Raw genomic sequence first — 22,295 nt, forward strand, 5'->3', positions numbered from 1 at the left:
GCCCATCCTTCCCTGGTCCTGTGTCACCATGTCCATGGCACCAACTGTTGTCAGCACAGGTTCTTGCTTGTAAACATACACACAATGGTGTGTATAAATATATATATATATATATGTGTGTATATATACACACACACCTGAGAACCACTCATTGTCTGGGCTGAGATTTTGCTCTCTAGTGTGATAATCTGAATTTGAATGATTTCTTTTTAAATTTCTCCTTGCCCCCTAATATCCTGTTATGAAACTAAAGAACTACAAGAATGAAACTCCAACTAAAATCTACCTTTAGGCGACAGATCACCTTAAAATCATGAGGGTGTAAGAATTACCAGACTGAGATTTGTTTTTCCTGCCTGTGCTTGATTTAGGGCACTTAATTAGAGATGGGATTAAAACGCTCCATAGCCATCGCTGCGTGCCGCGACGGCAAAGGCAGGGTAGGCTTCGTAGGCTGCGTATGTCGCTAAATCTTGTCCCATCGTCACCGCTTGTTTGAGTTGAGTGGCTGCGACGGTGCCGGCTGCGTTTGCAATGGTGTATCCTGCAGGAGGAAAAACACAGATTAATGAAAAACATCCAAAACTCACCATAGGGTTTTGATGGGAAGACTTTGCTGGCGATTGGAATGATGTAATGAGTGAAGAGTTTGTTAATGGGAATAATCTAATTACATTAAATAGGTCATTTCTGGTATGTTTTTTCTCCATGTTGAAGGTAATGAAAAAAGCTGGAAAATTAATGCGTTTTCTCACCTAATGAGCTCCTTGAAAAATGCCCCTCGCTATTGAATGTTTTTTCCTTAGGCTTCGGTTGTTTCTGAGCTAAGAGGGTGTTAATGTGCTCTGTACATTAACCTGGGCAGGTTTCATGGAGGAAATATGACTCTGATATCCTTCACAGTCAAAATACATGCAATTCAGGACAGCTACATTAGATAGGATGGAAACACCTTCTATGCAATATTGAGGAGAAAATATTTAGTACACCGGATTCTTTTTTCCCAACCGGTTTCTAATGGAAAATGTGGTTTCAACACTTCACATTTTTCCATGGGAAAATGTTAGCTTTGCTGATTTAAAATGAATCACTGGGAAAACAAACATTGTTTGGGGCTGGCTTGTCTGAAAGCAGGGTAGAGGAGCTTGGCGACCAGACCACAATGTTTTGTTGTGGAAGAATCAAGAATTAAGACAAAGCTCGTATTTGGGAAGAGCAGCTGGGACACCCATTGGCTCAATGAGTCTTCTTTGCGTTAGCAAAGCGATGTGCAACATTTCAGCTTGGAATTGAGAAATCTGTGATTTACAACTTATCTGCCACCCTCCTAAGAGAAATGAGCTGCTACCTGGGCATGGCCTGAGCTGGGCTTTAGCAAGCACGGATTGAGGCCTAGTGTGTGTTGCAAGTCGAAACTTTAATGTGTGTCAGTTTGTTGAGTTTCCAAGACAAATAATTAAGGGTGGATGAGAGAAAATGGAGAGATTATGATTAAGCAGTAAGTGGAGACCGGATTCAATAAAGAGCCCATTTGGTTTCCATGCTGCGGAAGCCTGCGCAAACCCAGACAAATTGATTTTTTCTGTGGCTTTTGTGGACTCCTGTGGCAGGAAGCTGAATAGATTTCTAAATTTTTTTTAAATCCATCCTTGAGACACTCCAAACAACTCAGTAGTACTGACTAATGCGTTCCTCATGTGCAGTTTGGCATGCGTTGCTCCCGCTACATCAGAATAACCATCGTGCTGGCGAGCACAGTAAATGTGATGCCTGGAGCTGGATTCCTGCTCCCAGCCTTTGTTTTCCATCTTTTCCCAAGCTGTTTTGTGCAGTTGCTGTTGATTACAAATCATCAAAATGGAAAAAAAACACCTTCCAGTGGGGGGTGTGAGTGCTGGGATCAGATCCTAACGTTCACGGTTGTGTCATTTCTTGTTGGTTCAAAAGGAGCTGGGGGTGCCGGGAGAGCACAGATGGACCGTAAATCAATCAGCCATGCATCTTGGCAGTGATGAAGATCTACTCCATCATGGGTGGAATTGGCCAGACCACAGCCAGCAGGTCCAGGGAGGGGACTCATCCCAGATGTGACACCGGGACACCAGTTCTGGCTCCTGCATCCTATCTGGGGCTCCCAGTTGAAGGGAAGCAAACTGGAAGGAGCTGAGGAGAGGTGAGTACCTGGGAGAGGTCTCCAAATGATGAGGGATCCCCATCCTTGGGCATTGCCCCAACTCACCCCAAGCAACTTGCTGTACTGGTGGCATTGACCCTGTTGGGACCAGCGTGGGAGCAGAGACCAACCATCCTGGTGCCTCCAGCCTGAGCAGCTCTATGGTACATACAACATGATTTGGGTAGTCCTGATGTAAATTACTATATAGGCAATATCGATGTCATACTCATAAGTCACATGAGTCAAGGTAAAGGTTCCCCTTCTTAAACTGGGAACTAACTACTCGAGAGAGTCAACCAAGAGCCACAAAGATGCTGAGGGGTCTGGAGCATCTTTCTGATGAGGAGAGACTGAGAGAGCTGGGGCTGTTCAGCTGGAGAAGAGAAGCTGAGAAGCATCTGATCAATGTGATCAATATCTCCAGGGTGGGTGTCAGAGGATGGACCAGACTCTGTTCAGTGGTGCCCAGTGACAGGGTGAGGGGCAACGGGCACAGACTGAAACACAGGAGGGTCCATCTGAACATGAGGAGAACCTTCTTTGCTGTGAGGTGCCACAGCCTGGCCCAGGCTGCCCAGAGCGGGTGTGGAGTCTCCTTCTCTGAGACATTCAAACCCCCTGGATGTGACCCTGTGTGATCTGCTCTGTGACCCTGCGTTAGCAGGTGGGTTGGACTGGGTGATCTCCAGAGGTTCCTTCAACCCCACCCCGTCCAGAATCCTGTTGTTTGTGGGGAAGGACAACCAGGTCTGTCCTCCCTGGCCAAAACCAGGTTGATTCTTGACATCCACAAGGAAGCAGCAGGAAAGATAACATTCCAGCAGAACTTTGCTGCACGGACGTTCCCATACCTGGAAAAGCTGGTGCTGCAGGAGGCATCTCGGCTCCCTCGGTAGGAATCCCCAGCGTCTGCAGGGTGTATTCTGCTGCGTAGGTTTTGGCTTCATCGATGTAGGCGCTGAGCTTGGGTGGTGTGAAGGGATGTCTGCGAGCATAGCAAAATGTTAGCCTGGTTCTATTTTTTCTCTAGGACCTTCCCGCAGGATGTTTTGATCCACTCATAGATGGCATCACCCCACACATCAAATGGAAACATTATTTTACTGTGATGATTATTAACGCTATTATGTTATTATTAATTATTATTAATTATGTAATTATATATATTATTATTATACCAGCACTAGCGAAAGAACTGCCCTCATAGATTCTTCGCTGAGATGATTGGCCCTGGGTCTCATTTTGGGCACAACATCCTTTCAGAGCATATTGTGCATTTTCAGTCCAAAAGAAAGCCTATCGGGTTTTTCTTTAAAATGCACAGCAAACAATGTTTTAGTTCAGCAACATTTGGAGCCTCATTATCAGCATGTTCCTTCAAGCTGCTTTATTTTTCCCACAAGAGCTGTCGTGTGCTTTATTTTTGTACTAAAAAGCACCCTTTTGCCCGATTATTTTTGGCTTTTTTTAATCTTTGCACCAGCAGAGAGAGCATCAAGCATGGGAAGCGTGGCAGACATCACTATCAGTCTGGTTTAGTTGGTGGATGTTATTCTCCATAATATATTAAAAGCAAAATCAAACAACACAAATGAAGAAAAGGAAATAGGGCGCTGCGCAATTGTATTTTGAAAGGAGATGCTAAATAAAATGCTACTAAAGAAAAATAATAATCCTAAAGTCTAAAACAACTCAACTAGTGACGTACATGTTGGGGTTCTGGCTGGCGAGGGCAGGGATGGTGACTTTGTAGAGGAAGAGCTGTCTTTGGTCTTGGCCAACCGCAGAGTGGAGCTGGTAAACAGGCTGTCCCCAGTTGTTTTTCTGGCAGATTTCTTCTAAGATCTAGAAAGGAAAACAGAGATTTCTTTACTCGGGTTAATTGCTGCGTAGTCGCCTTTTCACTCAGCTTCTTGGGGCATTGAGGCAACTTCCACAAGGCTCAGCGAGAAAACAAAACAAAAAACCCCCAAAATAAATGGCAGACAGGGTACTACATTCACCTTGAAGCACAAGATTCATCTAAATGTTTAATACTTTAGAAGCCTGTTTAATTCCCGCAGTTAATTATTACCCTGTTAAATTGGATATCTCTGTGCCTTTGGTGATTAGCTCTTTTATTCTGTTATCAATGTTTTCTTTGAGTTCTCCTCAGAATCTCTATCTATGCACTTTTATTTAACAGTGCTAAGGCACTCGGGTTGCATTCATCTTCAATGCTCTGTTGCCTCCTGGCTTAGTGGGTTACAGTGCATGAAAGGCCCAGATAGTCTGTGCTTCCATCCAATTAATTATACAGGCTTCAATAGGCAATTTCTGCTTCTAGTTTGAAAGAGAAATGCTGAACCACGTTGCCCCCAGCTTTAGCACAGTTATTCCATGATAATTGGGAATCGCTGTCTGGAAACGCTCTTGCTTTGGCTTTGTAGTTCTTTATTTTAACCCATGGGTACGTACTGTCCCCAAATGGGTTTGAACACGGCGTGATGTCCCTGCACCTTCTTCTGAGCAGTGCTGGGACCGGTTATTTGTTTCAAGTAACTCCACCAGACCCAACGTTCAACCAATGTTGGTCTTGGGTTCACCATGTTGGTACCTCCAACCCACGTCTTTTTGTGGCCCACCTTATTTAAAAATTACTCTTAATTTCAGTTAAAATCAAAAAGTAAAATATAAATAGTGCCATTTTTAATTTTGTAATCATAGCTCCAACTGAAGTTTAGCAGTTTGTAGTGTAAATAAACTAGTTCATTAAATTTCTTGGCTATGGCAACACTTATTCCCCACTGTCCCAGCGCCTTTATATGGATGTCGGTTTTATAATGTTGCATCAACATTTAAATCCTCAATAATGCAGATTCACTTATTAACATTGAACATCCCAGGCAGGCAGGGGAAACAGGATCCATCATTCAAAGATGTTGTAGAAACGGTCTCAGTGCAGCAGATGGGAGAGGCTGACCAAGTCGACAGGTATTAATGAGGCTGCCCAATTACGAGGCTGCCGTGAAGCAAGCTGTAGCATGTTTAAGACCTGCTGTTGTGAAATAGCAGCAGTGGGGGGGATTAGGGAGCTCAGTTGCTGGGAAAACTTGCCTCAAAAAATTAGTGTTGCAAGTGCCCAGTGCTGTTACTGCACTATTTGAAATACCTGCAGTGGGGGTTTGGCATGCATGGGAAGAGGAAAAAATCAGTTTCCCCTGCCCTAAGGCAGAGCAGCACCACTCAGGATATTTCACTCCTCTTATATGCTGATAAAAAAATAAAGGGAATAAAGGGAAATACCCTCTTTCCAGTTTTCTGGTGGAGAAAAGGATGTTTTCATAAGCTTTGGCAAACAGCCTTGTGATGCAATTCAAGTGTTAATAGGCAAAGCTGTGCTTCCAAATTCAGGGTGAAGTAAGTTTCTCACATTGCTTTGGATGATGTAAGGGAAAGGAGTTGCTGTAAGAGCCGGAGCCTCAGAAATGCGGGAAGTTTGTTCTGGGTTTGTTCTGCTCAGCCATCCATCTGGCTCCCAGCCCCGCACGCACAACCACATCAAAAGCCTCCTTGAGCAAACAGAGTTGGACTGGGTTGTGCAGGCAGTCAACACTTCTTTCCCCATACATGATTTTAAAATATATATTATTTTTTCTATTATAGGTTCATTCATCCCTTGGTGAAGCCCCAAGTGATGCATCCTGTTTATCAAACCCATTTTGGGTGAGAATTCTTTACTCTCAGTGCTTTCATGGAACGACAGCCATAGCTGGATTTCATCTTACGCCCATGGGAGTTTATGCAAACTCCTCTAAGGGAGGAATGCCATTCTCCGGTGAAACAGGTGGGTACTACAAGTGATATTTTATTTTCTTTTAATGCCTTTTGAGATGCAAGAATGAATTTAGTTATCAGTTCCCAGTTCAGATTCAAGCAGGAGGCTGCTTTCCCAAAAGCATTTTTGGGCAAAGACAACCTCTGGTTGGGATATGGAATCTCTCTTTTTGCACACGTACCTGAGGAGCGAGTTTGATCCCTTGGGGCTTTAGGGTGACATGGTTCATGGGCGTGAGCTCCATCCCTGGCAAGAGGTCGTAGAGTTTATCCTCTCCCCTCTTTTCTCCTTTGAGCTGGTATCCGCGCCCCAGGCCCGTGTATGCCAGGTAGCCGCGACCTCCCAGTCCTCTAACTCCCGCAGCCCCTACAGGTACATTCATGTAAATTTCTAGGAATGTAAGAAGGCATTAAACTGAATCAAATCACCGGAAAAAATGACCCTGATTCTCGCTGAAATGAAAAAGTTAGCCCCACTCACTGGGTTTGGGTTTCACAGAATTGTTTTGTTTGGAAGAGACCCTCAAGGTCATCGAGTCCAACCATAACCCACCCTGGCACTGCCCCATGTCCCTGAGAACCTCATGTCCATCTGTCCAACCCTCCAGGGATGGTGACTCCAGCACTGCCCTGGGCAGCCTGTTCCAATGCCCACAGCCCTTTGGGGAAGAAATTGTTCCCATTGCTCTTCCATTTTTATTCAGAAAACCCTACTTGGGAGTTTGGAGAGACTGCAAAGCAAGAGAGGGCTGATGAGTTACCACATCTGCACTTCTAATGCCACCTTCATGGGAACTAGTCTCACCTGTGTGGGCAAAAATATGGGTGACAAAAAGGGAAATTCCTGTACCTTTCCTTGGGAAGGGGGCAAAATTGGCCAGCATGGTCCTTACCAGCCCCACTGGGGTGCCACGCAGGGTCCCAGCCTGTCACAGGACCTGGCCACAGGTATCGTGAGCCCCCAAGCTCATTTCTGCACTTCCCAAACAATGCCGGCAAAGATATTTAATAAGGAGTACCTGAGCATGGGGATTTGATTTGATCGCAGGGGTGGTCACCCAGGATTGAAGGCAGCTTTCAGAAATACTCTGTTTTCACAGACTCGTTATTATTAGATTAATGATCCCACCAAAAAAGGAGTCCGTCTCTCAGAACACACAATTGATGGCTTTCTTGATTTCAGTGCTAGTTCCTGCCCTGTGTCGGGGCAGTGGGATCTCCCTTGGAAATGCTGTGGCTTTTGATCAGAAAACACCAGGACTGGTAAAACTTTCCCTGTGGCCTTCAAAACAAAGAGGAAACACTGCGGAGAGCTGTGCTGGTGCTTGATTGAGGGGGTTCGTGCCAAAGGAAAATTGTTTCGTTTGGTCTTTCCTGCTGGCACAAACCCAGGAAGACTCATGGTGTATTTATGCTGGACGGAGGGCAATCTGGAAGCTGTTTCAAGCTTGGGAACATCATAGAAACATTTTGGTTGGAAGACATCCTTAAGATCATTGAGTCCAACCAAAAATGCTGGGTTTTTTTTAATGCTCTTCTTATTCTGCTGGAAGATCATTACACCTTTGGGAAGGACAGAGCCTAAAGCTGTCTTTTCCATCGCTCTTTGAAAGGGGTTGAGCATCCAGGGCAAAACCAACACCCCCAACACAAGTCTGGGGAGCAGCCACCCAAGCCCACAGGGAGTTATTCTGCTAGAGTTGAGTATTGGTGTGATGGGAGTTACCTCGGATGGATGGGGGACGGATGATGCTCCTGTTGCTGAGGCCCTTGGTGGTGGGGAAGTGGAGGTTGGGGATGGCCGCGTAGGCTTGGGGTGCGTAGAAAACTGGGGCGCCCAGGTAGGCGGCAGCAGGGTCGTACACGTGTCCGAAGGCATAGGTGTATTCTCCTTGCAGCATGGTACCTCTGCCGCCTGTGCCCCGGGTGTATCTGACGTAGCTGTCTTTGTCAACAGGTTTGGCTAACGTCACCTCGATGGGGGACCCATCCAGCACCTTCACACCAGGGTGGTGGGGAGAGAGCACGAGAGAAGCACAAGCATAAGCCTCCAAAGTTCAGAGATATTATCCTGCCCAGGGAGGTAGTTTCCACACATGGTTTGCTAATGGGATGGGAAGATAGTGAAAACTACCCTAAAAAAGCCCAAATCCCATGGGTGGAAGAAAGCACAAGTTGGGTGAAAACTTATGTTGAGAACACCCAACCCTGAGCCCTGCCAGGAAAGGCTCCTTAACTGAATTAGCAGAGCTGTGAAGCCTTCAAAAGGCTTCGCTTCCCTGCGAAGTAGCATATCAGGGGGATTATACGTGCTCCTATGGAGAACAGCAGTAGCACTAAAAATAGGAGCGGGGTTAACACTGCTTTGGGAACAGATCTTGCATTACAGCACCGTGAATTACATGCAATGCAAGAAGGACTAAATACAGCAACCTCCTTGCAAATCCGCATCTGAATTTGGAGCAGATGTTTGGGGTCGACCTTGTTTGTCCCGGTTTGCCATTCACAGGCTGCCCTGCAAGCATTTTTGTTGGCAAATGTGAAACAAGGATATGAGTGTGAGCCAAGGGAACCCATAACCCCTCATTTTGGCTTTGCTATGTTTCTTTTCCTGAGGGGTGAACTACAATCTGAGCTGGGCAAACTTTTAGCATGAATGCGAGGAGCAAGAAGCCAACAGTTTGTGTACATCAGGGTTGCTGAAAAACTAATTCAGGATTATGAAAGCAGCCTCTGAAGAGAAAACAGGGCCAACACCTTCAGGATGTTTTTGTAGCTAATCAAGCAGACAGCTTTGTTTCAGCTGCATGTAACGTACTGCGTATAAGCCCCACAAATTAGCATTTACACAACTTTACCTTTCCATTCAATGCTTTCATAGCTTCAACTGCATCTTCTCTTTTATTAAAGTGCACAAAAGCATAGTCTCTAATTTTCTTTACTCTCTCTACTGCACCTGCAGAAAACATTGGAATATTGGTTGGAAATGAGTATTAGTTGGAAAATACAGATCTGAAAGAGCAACTGTGTTGGGTCAGCCTTTGGAAAGGAAAAGCTGACCAAGTGTAGAAGAGCTGGAAGACAGTGTCTTTTTACCTCTTACGATGTATATGCCATGAGAAAATAAATATAAAGCCTGTAGTATTTCAAGAAAAACTTGACATCAGACACCAAGAGGTTTACAACTACACTTGGATGGTTTTTTTATCTGTCCAAAACTCTCTTTTGGACACGACCTTTGGTCTTGTGTCTCCCTTCTGTTACAGACAACCAAGACCATGAGCCGAGCAGGACATCCAACAGCCCAGGATTTGGTGAGCTACAGGTAATGTCACCATGTGGTCGCCACAGTTTTGTATGTGCATTGTATATGCTACTCAGAGGCATAAATATCTCAGGGTGGATGTCAAGAGGATGGACCAGACTCTGTTCAGTGGTGCCCAGTGACAGGGTGAGGGGCAACGGGCACAGACTGAAACACAGGAGGGTCCATCTGAACGTGAGGAGAAACTTCTTTGCTGTGAGGTGCCAGAGCCTGGCCCAGGCTGCCCAGAGCGGGTGTGGAGTCTCCTTCTCTGAGACATTCAAACCCCCTGGACCCCCTGTGTGATCTGCTCTGTGATCCTGCGTTAGCAGGGGAGTTGGACTGGGTGATCTCCAGAGGTCCCTTCAACCTCAACCAGTCTGTGATGCACTCTGATTCAGGGAAGCTGTTCCTTCTGCTGTGAAACAAGGAGGCTCTTCTCTTAACCATCAGCTCAGGATGTTCAGCAATAACAAACACTGAGTCCTGGCTGGGACAGAGCAGCTCCAAGCATGGTCATGGGCTGGGACCAACAGGACAGCAGGTCTGGCCCAAAGAAACAGCCTTTCCCATGCGACTGGAACATCCCTGGGATGGGCCCCTGGGTGGTAGGGGATCCCCATCCCCAGGGGTGCCCCGTTTCACCTGGACATGGTCCCACTGAGCCTGCTGTAGCTGTGGCATTGGCCATGTTGGGAGCAGGGTTGGGCTGGAGACCCCCACTCTGGTGCCTCCAGCTGGAATCTTTCTACACCTCTGTGATTACCCACGAGAATTCAAATATAAGTGGCTTCTTGTTCTTCTCTTCTGTGTCGATACTCCACAGCTTATCCTTGTAAGCTGCTCAGCTGCTGGGAACTAGTTAGCACCAAGGTACTCAGCACTAATGAGTTCGTCTCCAGAATAACCACACTGGTCCTATTGCCCGCAGTCACAAGCTGTAGATATCTACCTATTATTCTCTAATTGTTCATCTCCCCCACACCTGTGGGTTTGGAAGCACATCATCAGCCAGCCCGGCCACCGAGACTGTAACACCCCCGGAGATATCCTTTGGAAATATTGCTGAGGGATGCTGAACAACTCTTCTGTTGGCTTCTTAGCCTTTAAAGCTGAACAGGTACACAGGGAAATGTCATACTGCCACAAAAAAACCCACTTACTTAAATAACTGCAGGAGAAAATGTATTTCTTTGGAGTTCAGGGGGAATCATTAGGACCTCCAAGGAGCTAAATGGAGCCTGTCCCAGTCTATAACCTGAGCAGCCCGCACGTCTTCAAAATGACACCGGAACAGTAAGTAGCAATTCGTGTCCTTCTGGGACTGGAGGATGATTTTCTAAGCCTGAAGTTATGGGAGTTATATGCTGATGCCTTGTTTACAAGTCAAGGCTTTAATGAACTCTCTGTGTTTTGAAAATCCCCCTTCTGACTCCTTGAGAATGCTCTGTATTACTGATCCTCGCTCGAGCCAAAATTCTCCCTCTTCCCTGCTCCTGCCTCTGCTGGGGCAGAGCAACGTGGTACCCACCCTCGGGTCATCTCCATGTGGGGTGTTATGGGAGGAATATTGTCCCCTGTGTTACATTTGGAGAGCACGACTATCCTGCTGGAAACTTGGCCTGGGGATGAGGATGTTTTGCCAAGATCTCTAGGTAGCAAGGGCAGGGCTTTTCAGGGGGACAAGTGATGCAGATCTCTGCAGAAATCATCCAGCAAGGAGTTTGGCAGAGGTGTAAGGGGTGATGCTCGTGCTGTGTTACAACTTGAGACGCATAAGCAGCATTCCTGGTAGTGCCTACGGGGCCCCTAGCGATGCGGTGATTGCCCCGTCACGGGGACTTCTGGATCATAACTCCTTTGGTTGGGATCATCTTTTATTGGATGACTTGTTATTGTTAAAACAGCTGCCTAATGCCCTGGATCAGACGATCACTTCGGGCAAGCCGTACTGAAACACGGCAGATAACCAAGGAGGGGAAGTGAATCATTTCAGACCCTTGCTGACTGTTTTGATTGTAATATGGCCATAAATTACATGCATTTGCTCTCCCCAAAGCTCAGGCTCTGGTGCTCTGATGTGCATTAAAAAAATAAAACAGCATCAGAAGTAGAAAGATCTTCTGTTGTTGTACTAGAAAACTTGTCTTAGGAGTGAAGCAGATGAGGGTTCCCAAAGTGTTAAATGGGCACAAACATGTTTCTGGGAGTGTGAGAAGTTCAAAGTCCAGGAGCAAAACGGGATCAGTAAAGGAGGAAATATTTAAGAGAGTGGGGTGACACGTATTTAACTCGGAGGTAAAATGGGGTCTCTAACAGCTTGATGGTGGCTAAAAGTATTAGCTGGAAAAATTAAAAGGACAGAAATGACTCACAAAGAAACCTCATCAAGACCTTTGCATTGCAGCCTGGTACCACAAAAAAAGTGTAGAGCAGAAGGGAAAAGTTAGTGAAGGAAAAATGAAGCTCTGTTGTACATTTTAAAAAATTAATAGAAGGAAGTTAATAGGAATGAGATGAAAGGCGATTTCACATTGCCAACCAGAAGTTGCTGAAGCCTAATGGACTCTGTGGCTTGGAGAGCTGCAGAAATGGGTTATTTTTACTTTGTTGTTTTTGGGTGGAATTTCCTAAAACTGGAGCAACACAGCAGTAAAATCTCCTGTCAAAGCCAGCAGGATTTTTATTCCAAATAAACCCACACGGTTTTTTACAAATGTCACCCTAAGTGCATGTCATATACACCACAAAGGAATACTATCATGTTCTGTGTTCAATGATAAGCACTGATTACTCACAAATTTACAGAAGAATGTGGGTTTGTTTTTAGAAATGATAGAATTCAGAATTTAGATGGATTCGATAAAAGGTATTTGTATTACACCACCCTATTTCTCTCATCATCCCTTGCCATAGGAGAAGAATGCTGAAATCACCCAGCTGTTTCACCAACTCCCTCTTTTCAAAGAAGGTTGAAATGATTCAAAATCATCTTTACGACACAGGCATCCCCATACAGCATTTTGGATCTCCACCAGCTGACAACCATTCTAAAAAGGTTAGTAGTGTTACTAGCTGGAAATTAAGCATCCCTTAACGGGGTGAGATGGTGTGCATGTTGGGTGGGAACCTTTAGCTTAATGACAATTTTTGTGGCATCACACACGGACATTTTACAGTGGAGAAACAGTGATTTTTGCCTCTTCTTTTGGCATTTTATGAATGGAGAAATGTTTCCATTCGCAGCAGCAGTACTTATTTAGGAGCTAGCACATTCCCTACCTGGTTTGATGTTGTTGAACTCCTTTTCGATGGTCTCTTCAGTGGTCGAGAGCATGAGGTTCCTCACGTAGAGGATTTTTACTGATGACATGGTGTCTTCGTCCACCTCCACTTCTGGTTCTGCCCAGTCAACAGCGATGGGGTGTCCCCACAACTGGATCCTTCCTTTAAAGGGATCGGCATAGTCAGTGTCAGACAAGCTTTGATTCCTCTCGCTTCTGCTCAGAGACTATTTCACATACAGTGTGAACAGCAGAGTAGGCACATTCTACAAATGAGGCCAAAATAAACCTTTCTACCTCAAAGCACGGCTGTTTCATTAACTCATTTCCAAAAGCAGATGGTCATACTTTCAGCATGCTCCTGCTAATACCCTAAATACCTACAGAAACGTGGCATCCAGAATTAGAGAAGTGAAAATGTGGCATTATTCACAAAGGTCTGTGTTCCCTGGAGTGCTCTCTAAAGGGAAATATTTTAATGAACTTATAAAAATCCCTCTTGGCTGCAAAAGCTTCATTCCCTAGATAATAGGAAAGGGATGTAGAAGTCCCAGAAGGATGAAACGAAACAGTAAAAGCACGTATGTCTGCGTGCAAGAGTTTCAAGTTGTATGGTCCCCATTGGGTGAAGCTGCAGCAGAAGTAGTAGAGAGGAAGGACACGAAAAAGTAACGAGGCTTAAAACAGGGTGTGGGTGTGAAGGAGAAGCCCATGGGCTCTGTGTACACTGGATTGAGCTGCTGAGGGATGGGGAAGAAAAAGGGCAAATAAAGAGGTAGTTAAAATGATGTCGTTGCCATGATATCATGGGCTTGTCTCGAAGCTGTGGGCATCACAGTGATGAGCTGCAGGACACCAGGTAGGGCAGAGGGACGTCTATGCAGTGATGGTTTTCTTCACCTCCCGTCTCCTCCAGGCGGCAATGATACCTCTTTCCTTCTCTTTTTCTTCCCTGTCCCTCCTGCACATCTTGCAGGGAGATCTTCCTCTTTCTTCTCTTCACGAGTGGCTGAAATCGGGCCACCCACTGATGTCCAGAGCCCCAAATTTCATGTGCTCTACCTGTGGCCCACTTTTTCTCTGGTGATTTTGATCAGCCGAGGAGCTAGTTCTTTGAATGGACAGTAGGGACCATCTTCGGTCTTAGCAGCATGGTGCTAGATATTCCTCCCAAATAATGAAATAAAATGTCTGCCTCTTCTACAAATGTTCCCCAAAGAGTAAGTGGGGTTTTCTGTGCTTTTTCTTTCTCTCTGGTCTTTATGACATGAAGACTAGGTCCTCCGAGGCTTTAATTATATTGAAACTTGGAAAAAAACTGGGGATGCCTATGCCATTAGAGGGAAATCCTGCAAAACCTTTTTGGAGAGAGCTAAAAAAATGCATCCTGTCCTGCACCTCCGCTTGGACAACCCAGCTAAGATGGAATGGAAGCTCCAAAATAGAGAAAAATTAGAGGGCAAGGGTAGAGTTTGGGGACTTGTTTTTCTATAAAAAAAGTGACAATCAAGAAACAAACCAGACAGGGGCTGCTCCCTGTTAGGAAGGCTCGTGAATGAGCCAGGATTTGTATAGCGAAGTTGGGCTGATGTTCAGCTTTCAGCCCTGCCCAGACCGACCGGGGCTGTGACCAGCCAGGAGTAGAGAGATGGCAGCCAGCGAAACAAAAGGCCGTGCGCCCCTTTCTGAATTGCTATTTTCTGATCAATAGTGGAAATAATGACCCAGCTGACTTGTTAGCTTAGTGCCGACCCTTCTTGCTAAAACTAAGTCATTCTCTATCCTTTTGTTTAACCAGGAGACAGGACGAAGTTTTCATAAAAAGCATCTTCCTTTTTTAGCATATCTGTCTCTTCTACAAAGCTCCCTCGAAGTGCGGCGAGGTTCAGAGTAAAGGAAGCGTCTCGATAATGATATTCCATTGCACATTCATCCAATGCATCAGCTGGAGGCACATTGCGTTCCGGCTTGAAACTTTTTTCAAGTTTCTCCCGTATGTTTGCAATATCAGAAGACTCTGGCTCCTGCTCAGGCCTTTGAAATTCCCCAAAGCATTTACTGAGATGTCCCTAAATTGGAAATCACATTGCACATGTCTCTTCGGGGCTACAAGCTCGTCCCCATCTGTCTTTGTTCAGGATTTTGAGTGCTCTGCTCCCTCACGGTTGCCATCGGCAGCTCTGCCTTTTCCTGCTCCTTCCTTCATTCTCAACATAGAAACCAAGAAAAGAAGTTGTGCTGAAGCACAGATCGAAGGAATGCACTCCTGCAACCAGGGGGATGTTAAACTGATGCAGAAATTGCACAATAAAAGGAAAAATAGTCGCTGTGGGATATCCCACAACAGCCAAGCATACTCAGTGCTCAAAATCATGCTCTTTTATTTACAATAAGAAAGAAGGATTTAAATGACTCGTGGTGTTTTACAGACTGTCACACAGAAAGAGTGAAAGAAAGCTGGTGGTTTATGAGCAAGTCTCAAAACAAAAGGTTTATTGGATTCTTTCACCAGCAGCGAGCTGGGTTCAACAAAGCAGTGTGGGAGATACTGATCATAAGATAGCATGAGAAAATTGGTGAAATCACTACAAATGCACTTGACGTTAAGCGACTCCCTCATCTAACACCTGCCAAACTTCTCTCTGGTCTTCGAATATCTCCCAGCACTAATTACACAAACTTCTTTTTTATCTTGTTTAAATCCTAAAGCAATTCCTCGTTTGAAGTTTTCTTCCCACACAGAAAATATCCATTTTCCAGAACCCCCATTGTCAAGGCTGTATATGTTTTTGGATGCTTTCCTGAGTGATGCTCTCTGAGAGACCATAAATGAGGTTATATTGTACATATAATCCAGCCAAGAGGAGTATATGGGTCCTCTGGAGACCTCGGTCTCACCACAGCACATACCTAGGTGACCCCTGAGATGAAACCGTCCCTACCCCGCTCACCATCTGTACTAACCTGGGAGCAATTTTCTCCTGGCCATTGCTGCTGCTCGATGGCTTTCGTATTCCACAAAAGCAAACCCGCGGTTTTTGGTTTTATCAGCTGCGCTAGGGTAGACAATGACATCCACAACTCCGTCTGTGACTTTCTTCATCTCTGCTAAGATTTCCTCCCTCTTCTTCGTTTTGGGGATGCCTCCCACAAAGAGGCGGCAGTTGTCCACGCTGGCACAGACCCCGAGGAGACGCCCGTTCCTGTGTGTGAACAATATTGCTGGTTTGTCAGGGGTCAGGATCGATCCTCAAAGAGAGGAAAAACTTAAAATAAAGCCCTCCTCTTGTCCCAAAACATAAGGTCAAGCACAAAGCCTCCCGCTCCTGCAGCATATGGTGCTTGGGACATTCAGGTGGTCTTGCTCAATGCAAGATCTTATGGGGAGGCAGCTAATGAATTTGACATCAAAGTAAGGCAGCGCAGTTGAAATGAAGGATTTGAGATAATGGAGAAACCAAAGCCAAATTTTGTTTTTACTTCCTGGGATTCTCCTTTTTGCCATTTGCAAAAATGTTTGCTGCCATCGGGGACTTTTGTGTTGCCACCAGCGCGAGTCAGGGTTCACTGTGTCCATCAATGACTTGGAGCTTGTTGACCAACACGACTGAGGTTTTAGGAGCAGGAAATTCCTTGTCATGGGGAGACAACATTTGGAGGCTCACTGATACCAAGTGCTGTGCAAACCCCAAAGTAAAAATCTCCTTACACACACTTTGCTCAACTCTTGTGGTCCAAGCAACTCTGGCAGGCCCTGAGAAGTTAAAAACCTCTTTAGAAGAGTCTTTGGAACAAGGGAACTAAGTAGAGGAGGTGGAGGTGGGTGAATGATGTCTGAGACATTCCAGCCTCTGATACAAATTTTGTTTCCAAGCCCTCCTCTTGTGCCTTGTGACCTGCTTGTCCTTAAGGTTGCTAGTAAAGCAATTCACAACCCTTTTTTTTTGTTTTTTTAATTAAAACCACAAAATCTCTAGAATGATTTATCTCTAGATTTTTCTAAGCAAAGGCATCTACTCATACCAATTTGAACTGGAAAAAAAAAAAAACATTAAATGCGGTTGAAATAAAAACAAAACATGTTGGTGGGCCCATATGTTGTTGATTTCCGGGTGTTTTGTTCCCAATTTTTAGTTACAAACATGAAGGCTTTTTCTCTTCCTATCTATTAGGAAATGTCACTGTTTTGCCCACTGTTTTCCATCCTATTTCACCATTTTTTGTGTAATCGCTCCGTCTCCCAGAACATATCTGCAGTATGAGAGAGAGTGCGGATAGGAATAGCTCAACAAAACACAGCCCAGAGGGGAACATGAAGCAAACAGCAACAGTTAGGCAAAAGTTAATTTGATACGAAGCAAAATACTTTTTCCAATGTTCTGGTAGATATTTTTTGTAAGGAAGAAATTCTGTGCAAAATATTGTTGGCTCTGAGGAGTCCTATGTACTGCATTTGTACTACAGTGTAAAGCAATGACTCTTAAATCTTAGGTATCTAAATAACTTTGCTCTGGGCTGTAAAGAAAAATATATTGCACGTATAAAATAGACTAATATATATGATTTAAGGTTGATGTGAAGGTGTTGGGCATGCTTACCTAATTTCATAATTATTGAGTTGTTTTATTGCATTTTTCGCCTCCTGTTTATTCGAGAAGGTCACAAAGGCGTAGCCCCTATTGTTGCCATTAAAGTCCATCATCATTCTCATTTCATAGATTTTGCCAATCTGAAAATAGAAAGAAAAGTCATCCTGATAGAGAGGTGGGAGGTGTTCAAACAAGACCAGCTGCTTCCTTGACTACATCACACCAGAGCTCCACCAAGTCAAGGGCCAAATCATCTCCAGTTCAGCCTTGAAATGCAGCTTTGATCATCAGTAACCTCTGCAAGACAACTACCCACCATAAAGTCTTACTTTTTCGCACAGTGGTATAAGTTCATCTTCAAAGAGGTCTCGGGGCAGCTTGCCAATGAAGATCTCGCAGCCCCTCTCTGGCGGAGGGCCGTCCCAGCCAGGTGGTGGGCCTCCGTATTTCCTCTGCCCATTTTCCTGCCATGGAGGAAAACAAAAGGATGGTTGAGCTGTAGGTTTAAAATGTGGCTGTAACAATGCCTTCCCAGGGAATCGCGCTTCAGATTTGCTCTGTTAGCAGTTGGGCTGGAGGCAGGTGCCCTCTTTCATGCAAGGAGCAACTCTTAATGGTCTCAGCAGAGATAACTGTGTTCGTTGGCTGCCCCTCTGCCGTATCTACTGAAAGGCTTCAATACCCCTGTCAGTATGCTGGTGATGTACTGGAGAATCATCTCGTTTGTGGCTAGATGAGTTTTGCTGAGGAGCGTGTGTCAGCGCATGCTCTGCAACTCAACCACTACTTCAGCTGTCCAAGAGATGGACATAGTCAAACTGGAAACATAGGTCTTTTTGGCTATGGGAGATGGATTTCCATGTGTGTTAGTTGTGGACTGTGTAATATAACACTTGCAAAATTCATAACTTGTCATAACTCTTCATCCATTTATTAGCAACAATATTGTCTCTCGTTTTAGTAATTGATGGACAACTCCCAATACAGATCAAAGATACCAGAAGGGTCATATCTGAAAGCACAAGGACTTGAAAAAAGCAGAAGGCATTTGGACCTCAGGGGGAAAACTGGGGATTAAGGCAGAAATTTGGAGAGACACGTGGAGAGAGTTAAAGGGGCCAGGCAGGGAGCCCAAGGCATTGTTGCCAGTAGGTGATGCTGGAGTTGCTCAACGCACCTGAAAAAAGACAGTTGAGCTTAGTGAAGAGGTAGCAATGCCTGGTACAAGGTGTGGTGAGGACCCGGGCCTGGTGATGGACCCCAACACCCACCCCTTCCTACATCCAGGAGAAGTGAAGGCCTTTAAATCTGCTGGAGATTTCAGAGGGATCCATCAGGGTAGCAGATCTGTGCAGAGGAGGGAGTTGGAATCTGTGGTTTAGGAATGACCAGTTAAGGAATGTGACAGTATGAACAACTGAAGACCAGGATAAAGAAAGCCACAGTAAATATAAGATATAGAGAAGTTACAGGTACAGTCAGGTACAGCAGAAAACCTCCTCAAGGGTGACTAACCCAACTGCTGGCCTGGTTCTGCGGCACACATGGGATTAAGCACTACAGGAAAGTGCTTTTTCCCCCAGGAGTCTCACTTTTTGGTTTGGGCTGTTATGCCCTCTAGTGCTACACAAAGCGAGGCAAAGTTCAAGGCAGCCACCTGCCCAAAATTCACTGTTTTCAGTCACTTCTTCCAGGATGCAAGGTTGATGTCCAACGCTTTTGAAAAATCAGCTTGTTTTTGTCATGCTGACTCTCTTCAGATGGCTTTTGAACAGCATGCCCAGATTCCACCTGCTCTGATCAGGTGAGTCTTTGCACTTGGAGACCTTTGAAGACCAAACTGAGAACAAACCTTTGGTGTTTGGGCAGGTGAGGCACCTGCCTCACATGCGCTTGTGCAAGATCTACACAAATGGCGGTTCTGGTGGTGACACGCTGGACATTTCATTGCCAAAGGTGGACCTACGCTCTTCTGCAATTGGCTTAATGGGTTCTCTTTGCTACGCTTCTGCTGCAGCCATGGCTTTGAAGACAGCAAACCCAAACTTCCCCAACATTCACCAGCACTCAAACTGTTATTTCCACCCTTACCATAATTTGGCATCGTGCAAAGAATTCCTGGAGGAATAAAATCCCACCTCGGAAAAGGCAGCATCTGTCACGCATAGCTGTGTGCGGCACATATGTCAGAGAGAAAGAGAGAGGAAAGAAGGAGCAAGGAGTGCTTCGTGCTTACAGATCCGCTGCTCAAGCCCCCGACACAACGCGTCGCTGCGGGACGAAGCCAGACACTGCATGAGAAAGGATGTGACCGTGAGTTCCTACCTGGATCAAATTATATCCCGTTCGCTGAATTAATGCGCGGAGGGTGGCTTCTTTCTGTGTGCCGGTCAATCCATCCCCGGATTTGTGATTTGATTCCATTGTGAGTGATTATCAGCAAAAAATCAGGTTAATTAGGGGTGCTCACTGCAATCAAATTTAAGATAAATTAAATAAATTAATACGGCTAGAGGGAGAAAGTCCACCCTCCTGAGAAAGTTAATAGGATCAGTCTTGCTAAATCAGTCATTTTGAGACAAAACCAAAACACCACAGAGCATGGAAAAAGTGGAAATATCCCCTTCTTACATGTGGCACAAAAATAAACAGCATATAAACCCGCAGTCGGATTTTTGGACAATACTCTAGTGAGATGCAGAGGGATATTGTAGCGTAAAATACCTAATCCTGCACTGAGTACGTGATGGTGAGTCCTTTGTGTCAGTGCATCCCATTGATGCTGGGAAGAGAACCTGGTACAAGTCAAGTCCAGCACTTCATAAGAAACAAGACCTAGGTTCAGATTTGGCCAGTTTTGGAAAACAAATAATATGTGTTTTAGCTGGGAAAACTCCAGATCTGTTCAGGGCTGAGACAACCTTGGGTTCAGAGATCTTGGATCAGTGCTGTAGTTTTAGGTCATATCTAATTAAATATATATATATATTAAATTTAAGTTCTGGCTTTGGGTTGAAAATACCCTAAAGCTGAAATCTGAATGATGATGGGCTGATGCTGAAGATCAGTAGGAGTAAAACCAGTTGCCTCCTCAAGCCCTCTTAGCCAGAGCATGTCCTATGAATGGTAGGACCAAGAACTCAGAGTAGGAATTTGCTAAATCATATCATCCAAAATGATCGTTATTGCCTTAATTTGCTTTCAGTTGTACAAAGGTGGAGCTAATGGAAGGTGATGATGACTCTAGGTTTGCTTGGAGAGCAAACAGGACCAAAAGGAGATGGGGTTGGTGTACTGGGGATTAGGGGGATGAGGCACCCAGAACCCCGCACAGCACAGCGAAGGGCATGGGATGGTGGTGGAGATGCTGGCTGGGAAGAAGGGAAATCTGAAGGATCCAAAGGGAGAGACAGACAAGGCGGAAGGAGGATGGATTGCTGTGGCTGCACCCTGAGCTAATGCCAAAATTTGGGCAGATGACCCTAAACAATCCACCCATACAGCAGATCTCTTGGTGCATTGCAGGTAAAGAAGTGCAATACAGCCAATTATGGCAGAGTTCTGTGAGTGTGGCATGACACTATGGGAATAACACAAAAAGCCTTTTCCAAGAACTGGCTGTGTAACACCCAAGTATTTTAGTAGCACATGCTGCTTTGGGGGTTCATCAAAGGAAAATCTAAGGTCTGAGCTTGGCCTCTTTGCCTTTGGACATTAGTTGCTCTGCACTCCTAGATCACGCATCTTGGAAGGCTTAAGTAGGTGCTTAAATTTAAATAGGTGGATCATACTCAGTGCCCCAAATGGGGCAGGATCCCAAGTCCTTGTAGGGGTCTCAGCCTCGTGTCACTTGGGCTTTACCACACTGAGCTCTGGAGGCTGTGACATAAACACTTGGAAACAGAGACACATCTGTAATGCCAGATTTTGGAGCTGGGGTTTGCGAGTGCCTTCTGACTTTTCTTTTGGCCATGCTCGCAGGTTCTCTCAGTGTTTTAACCACCCACGTGCAGGAGCTGGGAGATGAGCTGTGCAATGCAATAGCTCTCTCCTGGCTCTAATTCCAAAAGGAGTGTTTTGTGCAGCAGCTGGAGCCCGATTACTGCCTTGGTTTGCCTTTGCTGAGGGCGGCAGCGAAGCCCCGTTGTTGCTTGAGGTTTCTGTGCCTGCTGAGTCCTCTGGAGCTGGGATTCAGCGTGGCACAGGGCAGGATTAGCACGTTGCTGTGCAAAAACAAGTTAGACACTTTCCCAGGCTGCTTAAGAAGGAAAAAGTGTTAAAAAAAATATATACATTAAAAAAAATTATCCAAATTCATTTTGAATCCTCCCCTGCATGACAAGGTCTTTTCCAACCAAAATGATTCTATATGTGCCTTATAGAGGAAAGCTCTGGCATACTGCAAATTTTGCCCGTTCTATTTTGCTTTTGCTGCATCGTGGATTCACCAGAGGGTTGAGCAAGGAAATTGTAGCACTTGGTGCAAATTTGTGCTGTGTTCCATGACTCTTTCTTAGCCTTTATATCTGAACTCGAGCCTGTCCTCATCTACTCAAAGGCCAGGGCAGAGCTGGGGACAGCAAGGGACAGCTGCCCTGTGTCTAATATTCACCGCCTTAGATTTTATATATATATATATATATATACACACACATATATATATATACATATAATATATATATATATTTTAAATCTATTAGGTATATCAGTGCTGTATCAACCTGGTTTCTGGGTGTCGGAGCATCAGAGTGGGCAGCGAGCGCCGGCAGAGACATCGCCCCGCGCCAGCAGCATCTCCTCTCCCTGCCGGGAAAGCGGTTGGACTGCAGCCAGGCAAACCTCGGCGGGTTTCCAACTCAGCTGAGGTTTCTAGTCTGTCCCCAGCCACGACCTAGATAGAGGAGTAGTGTAAGAGCCTTTTTTTTCCTACCCCTTCGCCCAGATTGCGCTGTTTCATTCCGCACCTCCCTACGGGGTGGGCGGCTCAGCGGCTGCTGCTTTGAATGCATTTGCATGCGGTGCTCTAAATGCCGTGTATCTCTGTCTCTCTCCTCTTCCTCCAAGGAGTAATTTCCAGTAATATCTCACCCCAGGTGCTGGTTTCATGCCGAGCAGTGAGCACAAGC

At 45.3% G+C, this 22,295-nt stretch overlaps 1 protein-coding gene across 1 annotated transcript; it reads right to left on the reverse strand.

Annotated features, from left to right (window-relative positions):
* Positions 1 to 392: 392 nt before the first annotated feature.
* On the reverse strand, positions 393 to 19,593 carry A1CF (APOBEC1 complementation factor; the record flags this gene model as incomplete). Its single annotated transcript, XM_080348110.1, is given in 11 exon segments — positions 393 to 544; positions 3,028 to 3,161; positions 3,885 to 4,021; positions 6,175 to 6,383; positions 7,719 to 7,989; positions 8,851 to 8,948; positions 12,579 to 12,738; positions 15,543 to 15,783; positions 17,179 to 17,309; positions 17,499 to 17,633; positions 19,495 to 19,593. Coding segments are annotated over 11 exon segments (1,767 nt in total).
* Between the last annotated feature and the right edge of the window lie 2,702 nt (positions 19,594 to 22,295).

This window comes from Nesoenas mayeri (assembly GCF_963082525.1).
Source record: "Nesoenas mayeri genome assembly, chromosome: 7".
Taxonomy (NCBI): Eukaryota; Metazoa; Chordata; class Aves; order Columbiformes; family Columbidae; genus Nesoenas; species Nesoenas mayeri.